Here is an 18,807-nt window from a genome sequence, read left to right on the forward strand (position 1 = left end):
ATTATTTCTAGCTACTTCCTTCTCATAGCATCGCAAGTCATATGCATGTGTTAAACTTCTTCTGCCATAAGGTACCAATTATTTTTGTCCATCAAGAACTGCCTTTATACTCTAGTTATGATTTAAATTTTTATAAATAACTATATGAAAATCTATAACAACCATTTGATTTCTGCCAAAGCAATATACATTCTCTGTTTTCTCTTTGACATTAGTCTACTAAAGCTCCAATATAATTTTGAAGACTTAGTAATTCTCTAAAAGATTAACAAACATGAACCTAAACACTATTTCATGATACTTTTGTTCATATAGGTTTGGTAGTCCTTAATTACATCAGTGCCAGTGGTTCCAGGTCAGTAACTACTGACATATTTCATCCTCTGAAAATTGGACGCCAACCTTGAAATGTGAGTAGATGGACAGGCAATTTTACTATTTGATAACTAATATTTAATTCATTGATTTACTTGAATAAGTTTATAAGAGTATATTTTAAAAGTATTTTGCACTTGAAAAAACTTGAAAAAAGATGTTTTAATATAATTTCATCTCCTAGAACGTTCTATCTCTCCTTCATAGAAAAAATGGAAGAAAATCAGACCATGGTCACAGAGTTCATCCTGCTGGGATTCTGTCTTGGCCCGAGGATTCACATAGCTCTTTTTGCATTGTTCTCTCTCTGCTACATCTTTACTTTGTTGGGGAATGGGTTTACCCTTGGATTAATCTGCGTAGAGCCCAGGCTACATTCTCCTATGTACTTCTTCCTCTCCAACCTGGCCACCGTTGATATTGCCTATGCTTGCAATACAGTGCCACAAACACTGGTAAACCTCTTGGATGAAACCAAGTCCATCTCCTTTGCTGGCTGCATGATGCAAACTTATCTCTTTTTGACATTTGCAAACACAGAATGTGTCCTCCTTGTGGTGATGTCCTATGATAGATTTGTGGCCATCCGTCACCCCCTACACTACACTGTCATCATGAACTGGAAAGTATGTACCATCTTGGCTGCTGTTTCCTGGATAGTAAGCTTTCTCTTGGCTCTGGTTCATTTAGTCCTCATTCTGAAGCTGCCCTTCTGTGGACCTCATGTAATCAATCACTTCTTCTGTGAAATCCTGTCTGTCCTCAAGCTGGCCTGTGCTGACACAACACTCAATCAAGTCATCATCTTTGCAGCCTGTGTATTTGCCTTAGTGGGGCCCCTATGCTTTGTACTAGTCTCCTATACATGCATCCTGGTGGCCATCCTTAGGATCCAGTCAGGGGAGGGCCGCAGAAAGGCCTTCTCTACCTGTTCTTCCCACCTCTGTGTGGTAGGGCTCTTCTTTGGCAGTGCCATTGTCATGTACATGGCACCCAAGTCCCAGCACCCAGAAGAGCAGCAGAAGATCCTTTTCTTGTTTTACAGTTTTTTCAACCCCATGCTGAATCCCCTGATATACAGCCTGAGGAATGCTGAGGTCAAGAGTGCCCTTAGGAGGTCGCTGTGCAACAAAAATCATTCCCAATTGGTGTGATATTTGGACAAGTCTTGGCAGCTTTCTATAATTTCAATCCCCAATTATTTCCTAAATACAGAAAAATCACTATTTTCTTCTTATCTTTGTTTATTGCATAATACCACATGCTGTCTCTTAATTTGGAGGAAAAAATACTACATATATATGGTGCATCCATTGGTTTTCTGCTAAATGACATTTTATCAAAATAATTGTTTTTCTTTTGTTGAACTTACTAGCTATGAAATTAAATGATATTTTAATTCATTTTCTGGGGCCCAAAATTTGAATACATTTTATCAAAATTCTAATTATACAACCTCACATATTACATGTATCATACGATTAAGAAGAAAACAAGCAGCTCTCTGCTCCTCCATGTTCCAGAGATATCTTTTCATGCAGTGCCAGCTTTATCCTGTAGACAAGATGGTGAAGGTCGGTCTAAACAGATTTGGCTGTATTGGCTACCTGGTTACCAAGGCTGCCTTCTCTACATCGGGCAAAGTGGAGATTGTTGCCACCAATGGCCCTTTCATTGACCTCACCTTCATGTCTACGTGTTCCAGTATGACTCTATCCATGGTAAATTCAATGGCACAGTCAAGGCTAGAATGGGAAGCTTGTCATCAGTGGGAAGCCCATCACCATCTTCCAGGAGCGGGATTCCGCTAATATCAAATGGGGTAATGCTGGTGCTGAGTATGTCGTGGAGTCTACTGGCACCTTCACCACCATGGAGAAGGCCAGGGCCCACTTGAAGGGTAAGACCAAAAGGGTCATCATCTCTGCCCCTTCAGCTGATGCCCCCATGTTTGTGATGGATGTGAACCATGAGAAATATGACAATTCACTCAAGATTGTCAACAATGAATCCTGCACCAACTGCTTATCACCCCTGGCTAAGGTCATCCATGATAACTTTGGTTTCATAGAAGGACTCATGACCACAGTCCATGCCACCACTGCCACTCAGAAGACTGTGGATGGCCCCTCTGGCAAGCTGTGCTGTGATGGCCATGGGGCACCCCAGAACATCATCCCTGTATCCACTGGTGCTGCCAAGGCTATGGGCAAGGTTATCCCAGAGTTTAACAGGAAGCTCATTGGCATGGCCTTCTGTGTTCCTACCCCCAATGTATCTGTTGTGGATCTGACATACCACCTGGAGAAAACTGCCAAATATGATGACATCAAGAAAGTGGTGATACAGGCATCTGATGGCTCACTAAAGGGCATCCAGGGATACACTGAGGACCAGGTTGTCTCTTGTGACTTCAAGAGAAACTTCCATTCTTCCACCTTTGATGCTGTGGCTGGCATTGCTCTCAATGACAACTTTATAAAGCTCATTTCCTGGTGTGACAATGAATATGGCTACAATAACAGGGTGGTGGATCTTATGGCCTACATGGTCTCCAAGGAGTAAGAAGCCCTGGCCACCCACCCCATCAAGGACACTGAGAGCAAGAGAGAGACCCTCAGTTCCTAAGCAGTCCCTGTCCCAACTCGGCCCCCAATACTGAACATCTTCCTCACAATTTCCAGTCCAGACCCCCATTAAAAAAAGAGGAAAATGGGGTTCAGAGCTAAACAAAGAATTCACAGCTGAGGAATGCCGAATGGCTGAGAAACACCTAAAGAAATGTTCAACATCTTTAGTCATAAGGGAAATGCAAATCAAAACAACCCTGAGATTTCACCTCACACCAGTGCGATTGGCTAAGATCAAAAACTCAGGTGACAGCAGATGCTGGCGAGGATGTGGAGAAAGAGGAACACTCCTCCATTGTTGGTGGGATTGCAGACTGGTAAAACCATTCTGGAAATCAGTCTGGAGGTTCCTCAGAAAATTGGACATTGAACTGCCTGAGGATCCAGCTATACCTCTCTTGGGCATATACCCAAAAGATGCCTCAACATATAAAAGAGACACGTGCTCCACTATGTTCATCGCAGCCTTATTTATAATAGCCAGAAAATGGAAAGAACCCAGATGCCCTTCAACAGAGGAATGGATACAGAAAATGTGGTACATCTACACAATGGAATATTACTCAGCTATCAAAAACAACGAGTTTATGAAATTCGTAGGCAAATGGTTGGAACTGGAAAATATCATCCTGAGTGAGCTAACCCAATCACAGAAAGACATACATGGTATGCACTCATTGATAAGTGGCTATTAGCCCAAATGCTTGAATTACCCTAGATCCCTAGAACAAACAAAACTCAAGACGGATGATCAAAATGTGAATGCTTCACTCCTTCTTTAAATGAGGAAAAAGAATACCCTTGGCAGGGAAGGGAGAGGCAAAGATTAAAACAGAGACTGAAGGAACACCCATTCAGAGCCTGCCCCACATGTGGCCCATACATATACAGCCACCCAATTAGACAAGATGGATGAAGCAAAGGAGTGCAGACCGACAGGAGCCGGATGTAGATCGCTCCTGAGAGACACAGCCAGAATACAGCAAATACAGAGGCGAATGCCAGCAGCAAACCTCTGAACTGAGAATAGGTCCCCTATTGAAGGAATCAGAGAAAGAACTGGAAGAGCTTGAAGGGGCTCGAGACCCCAAAAGTACAACAATGTCAAGCATCCAGAGCTTCCAGGGACTAAGCCACTACCTAAAGACTATACATGGACTGACCCTGGACTCTGACCCCATAGGTAGCAATGAATATCCTAGTAAGAGCACCAGTGGAAGGGGAAGCCCTGGGTCCTGCTAAGACTGAACCCCCAGTGAACTAGTCTATGGGGGGAGGGCGGCAATGGGGGGAGGGTTGGGAGGGGAACACCCATAAGGAAGGGAGGGGGGAGGGGGATGTTTGCCCGGAAAGCGGGAAAGGGAATAACACTCGAAATGTATATAAGAAATACTCGAGTTAATAAAAAAAAAAGAGAGAATATAAAAAAAAAGAGGAGCCTAAGGAGTCCTCCCTACTCTCTTGAATACCATCAATAAAGTTTGATGCACCCCCCCCCAAGAAGAAAACAAGCTACATCCAAAGACTGTGATTCTTTTTTTAAAAAAACTCTTTTTTTTTAAGATTTTATTTATTCATTTTATATATGATGAGTACACTGTCACTGACTTCAGATACACCAGAAGAGGGCATCGGATCTTGTTACAGATGGTTGTGAGCCACCATGTGGTTGCTGGGATTTGAACTCATGACCTCTAGACGAGCAGTCAGTGCTCTTAACCGCTGAGCCATCTCTCCAGCCCAAGACTGTGATTCTTAAAGCCCTAATGTAGAACTCTCCCAGTCTCCTACAGTTGTACTTGTCCATTCTACAAATTACACAGAGGGGTTTTTTTTTCAAAACCCACAGATATTGAAAGAGCTTTAATATCATTTATAGATCAGGTAGTCCATGGTTCATTAGTAACTAATAAAGGGGTAAGCATGAATATTATCTCTTTAAATAAGCTGAAAGTGAAAATCAGATTACGACAATTTTGGGTAGTTTAGGGATTCTGCAGATGATGAACTATGATTTACACACGTGTACAGACTTTCTCTATGCATGGTTTCCTAGCATATCTCCATCAGCACCTCTACGTCTGTTAGTCCAGAAGCTTGGGACCTACCTACGAGGGTCACTGTCCTCCTAGTGCATCTCTCACCTAGATAGTAAGCTTTACAGATAGATGCCAGTATCTAATTGAATCTCCAGTCTGGTAGTAGATTGAATTTTGTTTATTTGACCTAGTTAACCAATACTTGAGTAGAAATACATCCCCAGAAATTTCAGGTGAATTCTCAAGGAGCTTTATGATTTTTTTTCTTGAAATGGAATGAACTTTTCTTGTTCAGTCTTGCCCAATGTCATCATGATGATAAATGTCTAATGTGTTGAAAAGACTATGTGTTCTTTATTTATTGGTAATTAATACTTCATCCACTTTTAATAAAGGTGTTTAAGTGAAGTCACACAGAGTTTATCACTTACTGAGTGGCAAATATTACATATTGATAGAATTTTAAATGGTTCATTTCATTGACTCATATAAAAAACATGAGAAAGATAATATAATCATTCTTGGGTGGATGCATTCCACACAGTAGTGTGGATTGGACTCTTTTTTAAACAGTCTGACTTCCTGGACCTCTCTACTTAGATACATATGTCTACCAGTATATCAGTCTTTCAAATATACAAAGCTAGATATCCAAAAATAGAACATTGTGAATAAAGGCAGATTTTTCACAGCTGAATATGTTTCATGGTAAGCTTAACTGAGTCAGGCAGAAGGGGCTAGTTTTCCTGCATAATGATACTGATAGTCATAGAATCACTATACTTCTAGAGAATAATGTAACACAAAGAAGTTGAGAATATAGATGACTTTCATTGAGCATGGAGATTTAGGCCAGCTATGTATGACTTGGAACCACAATATCTTGATTCAGAGTCATTCTCACTCTATCTTCCCTCTCCCAGTCTCTCTCTCTCTCTCTCTCTCTCTCTCTCTCTCTCTCTCTCTCTCTCTCTCTCTCTCTTTCTCTCTCTCTCTCCCCTTCCCCTCTCTTCTTCCTTCTCTCCCTCTTTCTCCTCTCTTTTTGACATAAATTTGTTCAAAAAAGAAAGCATTTTAACTCTACACTGAAATGTGAAAAGAAGTGGGCATATTAAGAATTAATAGGGGGGTTATGGATGGGAAACTGGGAAAGGGACTAATATTAATAATGTAAATAAAATGTATCCAATTAAAAAAAGAATTACTGTAATGCCAAGGACCAGCCTTGGCTTGGTCAGGGGGTCCTGTAGAAGGGGTGTTTGGGAACAGCAAAAAGAACAACTTGAAGTCAAATCCTGGGGCCAAGCTCTCTTGTTTCTGTTCAAGAGAGCTTTCTCTGGAGATCTCAGATAGCACAGCTCTACAGACCAAGGTGCATTCTTTCATTTACTTATCAATTCAGTCACAGATCACAGATCACAGCCCCCCAGAACTGTCTGTGTTCTTTTAGATCTGCAAAGTTTCTTATCCAATTCATATTGCATCCTTATATTTTGCATAGTTGAGAAATTATATATTATTGAACTCATGCTTTCAGAGATCTTTCTCACGGCCTTAAGAGCTGTCTTGAAGTTCCCATCATTTGCCATTTTGCTGAGACATTAGTCACACCCTCACCTCCCATGCTGTTTCTGATAATTAGGGAGTCATTAACTAACAGAGAGGACATTCTTCAAAGGAAGAATATGAAAATATTTACATTATTATTCAAACAAGCCTTGTACCCACAACAACCATAAACACTTTTGCAGGCCCATACACTACTAGCTCTGTTCCAGGGCTGAGAACCATGTCACCCCCATCCTGTACATGGCCAAGCAGGACCTGGCACACTAAGATCAAGGAAGCACTACGAAAAGACAGAAGCAGCAAGTTATACAGTGGAAGAGAGGAGAGATGCCATTTCCTACCAAACCTCACAGCTGAGTAGAATGAGATGGATGCTTCTTAGAGTTTTCCTTACACTGGCCCTCCATCAAGACAAAGGAATTAGTTTTTGTATTCAAAAATTTAATCAGACTTAATTGTTGTATTCAAAACCATAATCATCAAGGTGGTTGTTGCAGATCTAAGATCACTTGAAAGATTGGTGGCCTCCATCTAGCCTAAGCATGGCAGTACTTAGACATCTTCCTATTCATTAGTCACATCCCACTCTAGATTTACACACTTCTTGAAATTTTCTTACACGGTAAATATCACTAATGAATCACATCTACCAGAGTGGTTACAGAGAAATTGCGAAACTATTGGGAAAGTAGTTACTTTAAGGTTATTAATTATTAAAATTAATTATTGCAAGTTATTATATATATATTACCCTTACTCATATAAAATGCAGAAATTATGAGTCCTTCAAATTGAATGTCCCTAATTACAAGTCCATGTACTATAGAATAGCATGAATAATGTTGAGATATCAGTTCTCATATCCCAAAATGAGAGAACGGAGTCTATCCATTTATCTCCAAGGTGTCATGGGGACCTGCAACTATGTTGCTGACCTGTAAGATTGTTGCTTGTTCTTTGCTGAGGACTATAGTCCAATATTTTTCATTACATGATGTTTTGTACCTTCAGATCACTTGAAGAAAGGACAAAAATATAGATTTGGATTTGGTGGGTCTAAATAGGATTGGGGTAGATGCTCAAGTTCAACAGACACTCCTGTTCTGTTGATGGGTGACTCATGGACTACACTTCAACTATTTCTACTGTAGACTATTTACATATAACTTGCTATTACTCTTAGAAAAACTAGGAGGGACATAAGTTTGTCTGTGTTCTCACAGGGCCTGACAGCTGAGCTATATCACCAGACCACAGGGAGGCTTTGTTTTCTTGCTTCTCTATGATAACAACAGCTCTTTTTAATTTACCATTTTCTTTGTTTTATGTGGTTGTTTCATTTCATAGGAGAATTATTTGTTTTGTCTGTTGTGTCTGTGTACTGACATCACTCACAACATAAGAACACTGATGACCACAATCTATTAGGGTCTCAGAACCGTCTGAGAGCCAGATACTGACATCCTGTAGAACAATGGAGAAAAATCAAGGTGATTTTTTTCTACTTTTATGTTAATATGCTCAGTACTTCATGCTGAGACAGGGGAGTTGTTGAGGGGATCCTCAGAAATTAAGCAATCTGTTCTCTGGTGAATACCAAAAGGATGTTGTATGACTTAATTCTGACACTATTTACTAGGAGTATCTGGTTGCATGAGCTGAATGCTCAGTCCCAGAAGATGCCTCCACTTCATGGGACAATCCTAATTCTTCATTGTGAGACCCACACCACATACTGAATAACTATAATCCTATATTTTAATCTCATACCCACAGCCTTAATACATTGCCCATATTTCTTCTGCTTGTACCCCTAGGTAAAAACATGACTCTTAGGTTAGGCTAAGCAAGGCATCTCATAACAACTGTTCATATTCAGCACTAATACAAGAGGCTATCTTTGCCCTGTGCCTTGATTAAGACAACACTAATAGCTAAAAAAAAAAACATCAAAAACACTCCCTTCTTTGCTTCCTGATTCTATACATTTCTAATAAACATCTTCCTTTTGAAATCAAAACCACTCAGATACATAGTGAAGAACTGTACCACCATTCTCCACCCAGAATACTTCTCTCATGCTATCCTGAAGAAACACCCCCAACATCTTTGGTGTTCTTCCCACAGTGGGGGGGAGATTCCTTTACAAATTTCCCTGGTTGAGAGAAAGAATCTAAAGATTGGTAGATAGATATAAGGAAAGGTCTCTTATCCTGAAGGGAGCAATTGAGAAAGAAAAGAATATTATTAAAATATATTAAACAATATTCTCAAAAATATTTCAAAAAATCTCAACAATAATTTATTTTAATCAGTTGTCACACTCTCTGAATTTATGTTTTGTATTATAGGTTAATATTTTATATTATAGTTTTATGAGTATTGCTACTTTCAATTAAATAGTAGTTAACTTCTAGATGTACTTTATGCACAAAAGTTTTAAATGTCCGTGGAAATAAAATTATCAGTGTTGTTAAATATTATAAATATTTTTACTTAAATTAAAACTGAGTGCACTGTTGGCTTTGTATATTCAAATATTTATGTGCCTCCTTTTCTCTCTCCAGATAGTCAACACCATAAAGATGTGTGTAGCTACATTCTCAGAATTGAAATGTATCATTCTAGAGTGAGGCTTAGAAAGTAAATGAAACTTAAAAGACTTAGAAAGTACATAAAACAAGTCTCAGAAAGTTCATGGAATTTAGGAGATTTATGGGGTCTTTTCTGAGATTTTCTAGGTAGTAACAATTGCTGTGGATACACTCCAAAGACCTAACTTCCAAGAAATTGTACAAAGAACTTAGGGAAACAATATGTAGGCTTTTGGGAATGCAGTTGCATTTGAATAACAACTCATATGCCTCATTTACCTTGATTCATGTAAGCAACCCCAATAATTCACTGGTTCTCTAAGATAGACTTAGATGCCCTGTGTGGGGTAGAGCAACGTTGTTCATTTCTCCTCAGGAAAAGTCACAGAGCACAATGGCACCTGGCTAGGACACATGTTTGCTACAGTGAGTATGGTCTTGTAATTAGTTGCTTGTGTACTAGAAAAGAAGTAGTTGAAGTTTTTCATTTCTTGAAACTCTGTTAGAATTATGAAATTTTTAGTTTGCCTTGCTTAGCTTCAAGCCTTTTTGTTCTTCTGACAGAGAGACACACAGACAGATGTATATGTGTATAAAATGAGGATTTTTATTTTATAAAAATAGATTTTTATATACTGTATAATGATTAAAATTTTCTCCCCCTCTACTTACAGTTTTGACCCATCTCCACTTTCATCTGGATCCACCCCCTTTCTGTCTTTCATTAGAAATCATACAGGCTTCTAAGAGATAATAATAAAATATAATAGCATAAAACAAAAACTTACACATCAGAATAGACTAAAACAAACAAACAGAAGTAAAAGAGGCTAAGGCTAAGAAATGACACAAGGAAGAGAAATAGTCAGAAAGGACCACTCATTCACACAGTCAGAAATCCCATTAAAATACAAAACTAGAAACCATCAGAACCTGAATGGTTTAAAGGAGGAAGAAAAAAGAAACAAAATTATAAATAAATAAATAATCAAAAGACAAAATTTCAAGACGAAGAAAGCCCTAACATGTTATGAGACAAGGAACCTCCAAATATTCCAGGGGATTCATTTTATGCTGGCATCTACAGCTGGGCATGTGCTTTACCCATAGGAATAGTTTGTTTCCCCAGTGAGACTCCTTAGGAGAAACTAAATTTTAATTTGCGAGTCTTTGTCAGTTTTCTTTCTAAGTTAGAAGCTTCTCCTCTCAACTCTAGGACCCCATCTGTTGCAGACCCCTGCAGAATTTGTGCAGGCTCCACAGCCTCTGAGTTCACACATGCTTCTCTCCTATGTGTTTAAAAGGCCTTGGTTTCTTACTGTCCTCCATCTGTTTTGGCTCATCTAGACTTTCACAGGGTTCCCTGAGACCTGAGGGGAGAGGTTTGATGGATGTCTTTTAGGGCTGAGTGTTTCAAGGTCTCTTGCTTTCTGCATGTCCGCCTATGGGTGTCTGTTTTGGTTTACATCTATTGCAGGAGAAAGCTTCTCTGATGATTGCTGAGCAAGGCACTAATCTATGAGTATAGCAGGATGTCACGAGGAGTCATTTTATTGCCACATTTACATGTACAACAGGTACTATCCACATGTAAGTATATTCTGGTAACATTGGTCTTTCTGGGTCTTCTAAGAGGTTACCTCACTTAGGAAGATCTTTTTCTAGTTTCATTTCTTTACCTGTGAATTTACTGATTTCAGTTTTTTAAACAGCCGAGTAATATTCCATTGTGTAATAAATGTACACATTTTCTTAATCCAGTATCCTGTTGAGGGTTATCTAGGTTCCTTTAAATTCCTGGATTATACGGATAGAGCAGCAATCCATATGGTTGAGCAGTATAATGGAGCATCCTTTGGCTATATCCCCAGGAATGCAATACCTGCATATTGAAGTAGATCTATTTCTGGTTTCCTAAGGAACTGCCATACTGATTTCCAAATTTTAGTATCCTAAAATTTTATAATATTCAGAATTTAATTACATTAATGATAATTCATATGGGCACAAAAGGAGATGAAAATTGTGGAGACTGTATCCTACATACAGTTTGTTTCATAGAGGGGACAGTATTTTGGGGCTTCCTTTTTTAAATGTGTTCATTTTCATCCAGCCAGTGGTAGTACATGCCTTTAATTCCAGCACTCAGGTGGCAGAGACAGGCAGATCTCTAAGTTTAAGGCCAGCTTGGTCTACGGAATGAGTTCCAAGAGAGCCAAGGCTACACAGAGAATCATATTTTGAAAAATAAAGAAGGGGTTGGGGATTTAGCTCAGTGGTAGAGAGCTTGCCTAGGAAGCGCAAGGCCCTGGGTTCAGTCCCCAGCTCCGAAAAAAAAAAAAAGAACCAAAAAAAAAAGAAAAAGAAAGAAAAATGATTATTTTTATCACACATACATTCGTAGCAGATGTGAACATGCCCTGCAAATGTAGAAACCACATTCTCCCTTTTGTTTATGCTCTAACTCCAGACATCCAGAATTACAATGCAATGAATACATTGATTTATAAATTTTAGAGTGGCTTCAATGAAATTTCTCTCCCTCTCCCTCTCTCTTCAATGTCTAATATCAAAAGAAAAAGAAATGAAAGTGAGAATGGTTTTAGATAACAACTCATGAGGGAAGCCACATGGTGGAGACTGCAGTCTTCCCGGGAAGTTCTGAACCACTGTGTGCCCTGGCTGTCCTGGAACTCACTCTGTAGAACAAACTGCCCCTTAAACTCAGAAATCCTCCTGCCTCGCCTCCCACATCCTGAGGTTAAAGGCATACACCACCACCACTTGGCTGTGAGAGTACGTCTTCTAATCAATGATCTAAATTGGTGGTTCATACACTGCTTAAGATAGGTCTCAAAAGGCCATTCTGGGATACCATGGCCTCTCTTTGAATTCCCCAATCCTCCTCTGCCTTCCTATGCAGCTCCCACAGTATCTGCAATTTGGAGTATTACTTTCAATCATAAAAGTTTTTAAGATCCTAACTTCTCATTTCTACTACAGACCAGCAGATCTAGATTCCATCCAGGAGAGGCTGAGCTTCAGAGAAGGTTCTAAAAGTTCACTCATTGGTTCTGCTTCTTGAGAAGTTCCTTAGAAGCATCTTAGAATGAAAATAATGAAATGGGGATTATGACTTAAAAATGACAATCAGTATTGACAAATTCTGATGGGTGCTGTTCCAGAGTTGTCTTCTTATCTGTGATTCTTAGCTGCTTGTCCTGTTGGGGATAGAAAGAGATAATTTCTTTGTCTTTGCTTCCCACAGAGGGGCATGATGTCTCATGGCCCTGCCCCTCCAAGGAGACTCAAGAGCAGCCAACTAGGCTGAGCCCTCAGAGAATAAAATCTCCTTTCCTGAGGATTCTGCTGCATTTCAAGTGGGAGCAGACCTGAGGGTTCTATGTTCCCCAGTAACTCTGCAGGATTAGGATGCTGTGCCAGCCTCCAGCTGTTTCCTCTTCTGATATTCTTGGGTGTTAATGTGTGAGTCAACAAGGTTGTATAAATTTAGTTCACCATAAATTCCTCCCAGACAGCTTGAAGCATCTTGTCTTTGCTTAACTTCCTCTGTTATTGCCACTCTTTCTTTCTATATCATGATGAGAAATTCTATGAATGCTAAATATACATGCTTATTCATATTCTGTACAAATAGTAATTTCTATATCATGACTTTAGATGAAATATGTAGAATAACTTTCCTACTTAACAAAAATTATAGTAGAATATGTTACAGGGTGATGTTTCCTCTTATTGATATTAACACATATTGTCTTATGAAGGTTCCATTTCATTCCTGTCAGTACTGTAAAAATGCATTTGTTTATTGCATTGGACTGTAAAGGTCAAATGCATATTAAGTTTATGTCTTATATTTATCTGTCATATAACTTTCAAGACATATCTGGGTCCTAGAATATAGTCAATAAGTAAGCATGTCTGTTATATTTTCTGGAATCTAGAGAATGAATTTTGGTGAGGGGAGGGAAGTGAGGTATCAGGAAAGTGGAAAAAGAATGATGTTCTCAACAATTATTTAAGTCTTTTATTTAGTAAACTTTTATATTTAATATTTACATTCTCATGTCTTCTCTCTGCTCTGAAGCACATGTTTACAACAATATCCTTATAGCATTACAATCTCAGTCTGTTATACCAAGTACTACTTCAGTGCTGGGTACACACAGTACATGAACTAGATGATTAACTCACATTCAAAGATTATTGAAGAGATAATCCAGTAAGATGTCACCTTCAGTTCTTCCTGGCCTATGAAAAAAATCATTTAATTTGTCAATCCTTACTCCATATGATAACTTGGCAAAGTCTCTACCTCATCAATATGTAAGAAAGAGAAGTAACAACTTCTTTGTTAGGTGCAAGTAAGCAGCCTTCAGTTGAGATGAGAAACTGAGGAATGGTGTGAGGATGGCTGTAGGAATTTGCTTTGCCCATGCCTCCTACCATAGAAACGGATAATTCATCAAACTTGAGACTGACTTTTTAAAATGATACATTGCAAGTGATGATATTTTGCTCATGTATGAAGAAATGCCTTCCTTCTGAGATTCTTCCTTTAGTCCTTTAGAGTAACCAGATCATCTATTAACCATACCAGTTGGACAACTTTTAATTTCTGAAGTCATGCATACATAACTTAATGTATGTAATCATAACTCTTTAAATTTACACTTGTAACTGAAACATACTTTGAAGTGAAGTACCTGCAGCCCCTGGAAATGTGCTGTTTGGTTTTTAATTGATTATTTTAATTAACTTTAGATACATTGCTTTGAAATCAAATGAAAAGGATTATAAAGATTAATATATTCTAAATTCAAGTGCTTAATATTTTGTGAACCCTTCAAGTGATCTTATCCCATCTAAAAGATGTTACTTTGATATGGATCACAGCAATGATTTTTTTTCTTTATTGAAAGACTCATTCCCTGTGGGGAGAAGGACTGAACTTAGAATAATTAGAGTAGATTTTATTGTAAAAGAAATAAGACCTCTTATGACAACAATAGCTAGTAGTATTCATTTGTTTACATTTATTCATTTATTTGCCATTTAATAAACATAGTTCAATTGCCACATTTAGAAAGCAAGCAAATCTGCTTCCCAGCTTTATAATAAACAATGGGCAAGTGTACCAAATGATTTCTAATGTACCAAGCATGTTATCTGTATTTCTTTTTTGCTCTGAAAAAAATTTTTAACCTAGGGTTTTTTCCCATGCATCATGTGTAAAATTAAACTTTATGCCCCATTTACATAGTCTGGTACCCCGATATTAGACCAAACTGAAAATTTCCTTCAACAACAGTATCATGCTATGTCAAGTCACAGGAGGACAAGGCATATACCATAATATTGAAATCTTATTTATTTGAAATTTAAAATGTAACTGAAATGTTTGCAGAGAATTTTGCTAATTGTACGTTCTGTCTCTACAGAGGTATCTGCTCAAGAAAAGGAATTATAACCTGACAGTTGCTGAAGAACATGAATGAGAGTAAGAAGAGCTAGTCAGAGATCATTTTCAGTTATGTTACTGATAAGCGATCACTCAAAGCCATCCGTGAAGATTATCGACATCCATCAGGTGCTAGGATCTTTCTTACAACTGGTTCTCTTGTCCCTTCCCAATATGTCATTTCTTATGCACTGCCAAATACTGCCTTCCTTGTCCAAGTTCTACACTCCAAACGCATCTCCTTCTTGATTTTATACTGTGTCTCCACACGTATTTCATGAAACTGACTATACATGAGTTCCTGAGTTGTTTAAATCCACCTTCCACACATGGAGGAGAAAACACGTAACATCAAGCTTTCAGATAGCCCTGAACTCTCCAGTTCTACTTTTGCTGATGTAGTCTTATTTCCACTTCTACCTTGTTATTGTCATCAGTTGTATGTCTATTTTATGAGTGTCTTTATCAAAATAAAAATCTGCCCGTAATGGCAATTTCCTTGGGAAACTCTTTAACCTCTCCCTTGGTACTAATGTTAATTAAACTAGAAATTGTTCCAAAGCAATGCTATTTATGAAAAACTAGAAACATGTTTAATTATTAAGGTCAAGATCAGCCAATGTTTTTCCACTGTAAATTGCAAATTCTAATGCTTTGGAAATATATAGTGTGTATTGCAAATATGAGGAAATGGATTAACAACAAAACCAGCCCATTTCTTCCTTATTTTTATTCTATGCTAATAATCTTCAGAGAAAACATAGAGAGGTCTACATAAATAGTATATATTTGCCTGCAAGAGTATTTATATAGGGGCTTATCAAGCACCCTTCCAAATCTTTGAATGTTTATAAGAACACCCATGCACTGAGTTTGGGTGGTAATACATTGGTGAAACAAAAAATTACCCCATTTTCCTAGAACATATTAATAATTCTGTGAATGTCCCACTTGACTAGCCAGAAAATAACCAAACAGTGGTTATTGTCAAGGTTTCAAGGCAATGATACATATCCTGGATGAATATACACAAATAAGAAGACACACAACATCATATATTATTGTCATTAGACCTAATTTCCACAACCTCCTTCCTCATTACTAACAATGTTTCAAATTCTATGCATACATCTCTACATTACCTTGTGCTCCACAAAGGCCCTGAACTTTCTTACTGATCAAATGTCCACTTGCTGAGCATACAACCCAATCATAAAAAAGAAAAGTTGTTTTAGGATTTTTCTTTCAGTGAAATTATGTAGGCATCCTCTATGCTATGTTTTAGCTATGACTTACACACGTAAAGTAACAAATGCAAATTCTATCACTTTTTTCTATTTTGATATTATTCTGATCTGAAAAGTCTTTTCACTACTTGATTTGTGTTCATTCTGTGTTGCTGTGATGTTAGAATCAGAGACCTCAGTAACTCCTTGTATGCATAAAACTCTGAGATAAATTATGTTTCACAATTGTTTTGTGTATAGGGTTTGCTACACTATAAGTTCTCCCAAGACAATTATTCACTGGAAATGTATTACTCTTTCAAAAATTTGGTGTCAGTTAAAACTATAGTTTGCACACAACTTTTTAATAATATATCATTAACTTATTAATGAATTGAATACATTCTCTTGATGTTTACTAATAGTTTTCTCATGTTGCTAAAAATCTGAGATAAATGATAAATCCGTATTTTGCAAGAATTGAGTCTCAGTTCTCTATATCTTCTTTCATAGTGAAATGGAAGAAAATCAGACCATGGTCACAGAGTTCATCCTGCTGGGATTCTGTCTTGGCCCTAGGATTCACCTAGTTCTTTTTCTACTTTTCTCTCTCTTCTATACGTTTACCATACTGGGCAATGGGACTATCCTTGCACTGATCTGCCTAGACTCCAGACTCCACACTCCCATGTACTTCTTCCTGTCCCACCTGGCCATTGTCGATATGGCCTATGCCTGCAACACAGTGCCACAAACACTGGTAAACCTCTTGGATGAGACCAAGCCCATCTCCTTCACTGGATGCATAACACAGACCTTTCTCTTCTTGGCTTTTGCACACACAGAATGTGTGCTCCTTGTCGTGATGTCCTATGACCGGTATGTAGCTATCTGCCATCCACTACACTACACTGTCATTATGAATTGGAGAGTGTGTACCATCTTGGTTGCTATTTCCTGGATATTTAGCTTCCTCTTGGCTCTGGTCCATATAATCCTCATCCTGAGGCTTCCCTTCTGTGGACCTCATGAAATCAATCACTTCTTCTGTGAAATCCTGTCTGTCCTCAAGCTGGCCTGTGCTGACACAACACTCAATCAAGTTGTCATCTTTGCAGCCTGTGTATTGATCTTAGTGGGGCCCCTGTGCTTTGTTCTAGTCTCCTATACATGCATCTTGATGGCCATCCTAAAGATCCAGTCAGGGGAGGGCCGCAGAAAGGCCTTCTCCACCTGTTCCTCCCACCTCTGTGTGGTAGGGCTCTTCTTTGGCAGTGCCATTGTCATGTACATGGCCCCCAAGTCAGAGCACCCTGAGGAACAGCAGAAGATCCTTTTCCTATTTTATAGTTTTTTCAACCCCATGCTGAACCCCCTGATCTACAGCCTGAGGAATGCTGAGGTCAAAGGTGCCCTCTGGAGGGTACTGTGCAAAGAAAGTCATTCTTGTTTGGTGTGGTGTTCACACCACAAGGCTTGATAGTTTCCTCCAATCTTGCTCTCCAGTTATTTCTGAAATCCAGGAATGGTCACTGACTGTTTTTTGTTATTATGTCTAATGTTATAAGATCATAATCTCCTCCTCATCTGCAGGACTAATAACTTTGTATTCCTTAGCTTCCTAGGAGATGAAATTTTGTCTGACATGATTTTTCTTTCCAGTTGAATTGATTTGCTGTGAAATTAAATAATACTTTAATAATTCTCTGAGTCTTTTTATTTTAATCTGTTAAATTTCTTTGATCGAATTATATGACCTGATAGCATAAGATTCCGAAGAAGAACAAGCCACATCCAAACACTGTCACCTGTGCCTAATCCCAACATTTCCCACAAATACACTTGAACAATCCAGGAATTATTTGGAGATTTCTAGCCATTATTACTTTCAAAAGAAGTTACTGACATCTTATGGAGTTAGTTTGTTGGACTGAGTGAAGGAACAGATTTAAAACAAGAGGTTTAGGAATAGGAAGGGGGAGAATGTTAAAACCCCCAAAGAAAGCTGGGATATGCCTTTCATCCCAGAACTTGGAAGGCAGAGGCAGGAGAAACTCTATTGAGTTTGAGACCAACCTAGATTTTATAAAGAGTTCCAGGACATCCAGAGTTTCACAGAGGGACCCGGTCTCAAAAGAAATCAAACAAACAGACATAGACACAGAAAATGTTATAGTATCATTTCCAAATTAATGGTTTTACCTGATTATTTTTTAATTTATTTATTTTATGTATATGGAGTACACTATAACTATCTTCAGATACACCAGAAGAGAGCATCAAGTTCCATTGCAGATGGCTGTGAGCCACCTGTGGTTGCTGGGAATTGAACTCATGACCTCTGGGAAGAGCAGTCAATGCTCTTAACTTCTAAGCCATCTCTCTAGCCCTCACCTAATTATTTTTGTAGCTAGAGTATAATAGAGCATTGGTCCCTTAAATAAGCTGAAAAGGAGCATCAGATAAAATAATTTGGGCTGTTTGAAGATTCTTTAGAAAGATCTGGAATGAGCATGACAAATACAGAGGCAAATGCTAGCAGCAAACCATTAAACTGAGAACCGGGTCCCCATTGGAGGAGATAAGACAAAGGTTTGAAAGAGCTGAAGGGACTTGCAACCCCATTAGAACAACAATATCAACCAACCAGAGCTCCCAGGGACTAAACCACTCCCCAAAGAGTGCACATGGACAGACTCATGGCTCCAGCTGCATACGTAGCAGAGGATGGCCTTATTGAGCACCAATGGTAGTGGTCCTGCCAAGGCTGGACCCCTAGTGTAGAGGAATTTCAGGGCAGGAAGGAGAGGTGGTTGAGTGGGGGAAGACCCTCATAGAAGAATTGGGAAGGGGATGGGATAGAGGGCTTATAGACTATGCATGGGAAACCAG

General features: G+C 38.6%; 2 protein-coding genes and 1 pseudogene across 2 annotated transcripts; all 3 read left to right on the forward strand.

Moving 5' to 3' along the window:
- Positions 1 to 587: 587 nt before the first annotated feature.
- Positions 588 to 1,529, forward strand: Or2a51 (olfactory receptor family 2 subfamily A member 51). The gene has a single exon (NM_001000843.1). It carries the CDS (start codon positions 588 to 590, stop codon positions 1,527 to 1,529), a length of 942 nt encoding a protein of 313 aa, NP_001000843.1.
- A 411-nt stretch (positions 1,530 to 1,940) lies between these two features.
- Positions 1,941 to 2,940, forward strand: LOC108350809 (glyceraldehyde-3-phosphate dehydrogenase pseudogene; annotated as a pseudogene).
- Positions 2,941 to 16,432: 13,492 nt separating this feature from the next.
- Positions 16,433 to 17,395, forward strand: Or2a20 (olfactory receptor family 2 subfamily A member 20). Its single transcript, NM_001000974.1, is given in 1 exon segment — positions 16,433 to 17,395. A coding segment is annotated over 1 exon segment (963 nt).
- The last annotated feature ends 1,412 nt before the right edge of the window (positions 17,396 to 18,807 follow it).

This window comes from Rattus norvegicus, chromosome 4 (assembly GCF_021556685.1).
Source record: "Rattus norvegicus strain SHRSP/BbbUtx chromosome 4, alternate assembly SHRSP_T2T, whole genome shotgun sequence".
NCBI classification, from domain to species: Eukaryota; Metazoa; Chordata; class Mammalia; order Rodentia; family Muridae; genus Rattus; species Rattus norvegicus.

What these genes read in the sequence shown, in the direction of transcription:
- Or2a51 (NM_001000843.1), top strand. Translation starts at nt 588, where the DNA reads ATGGAAGAAAATCAGACCATGGTCACAGAGTTCATCCTGCTGGGATTC.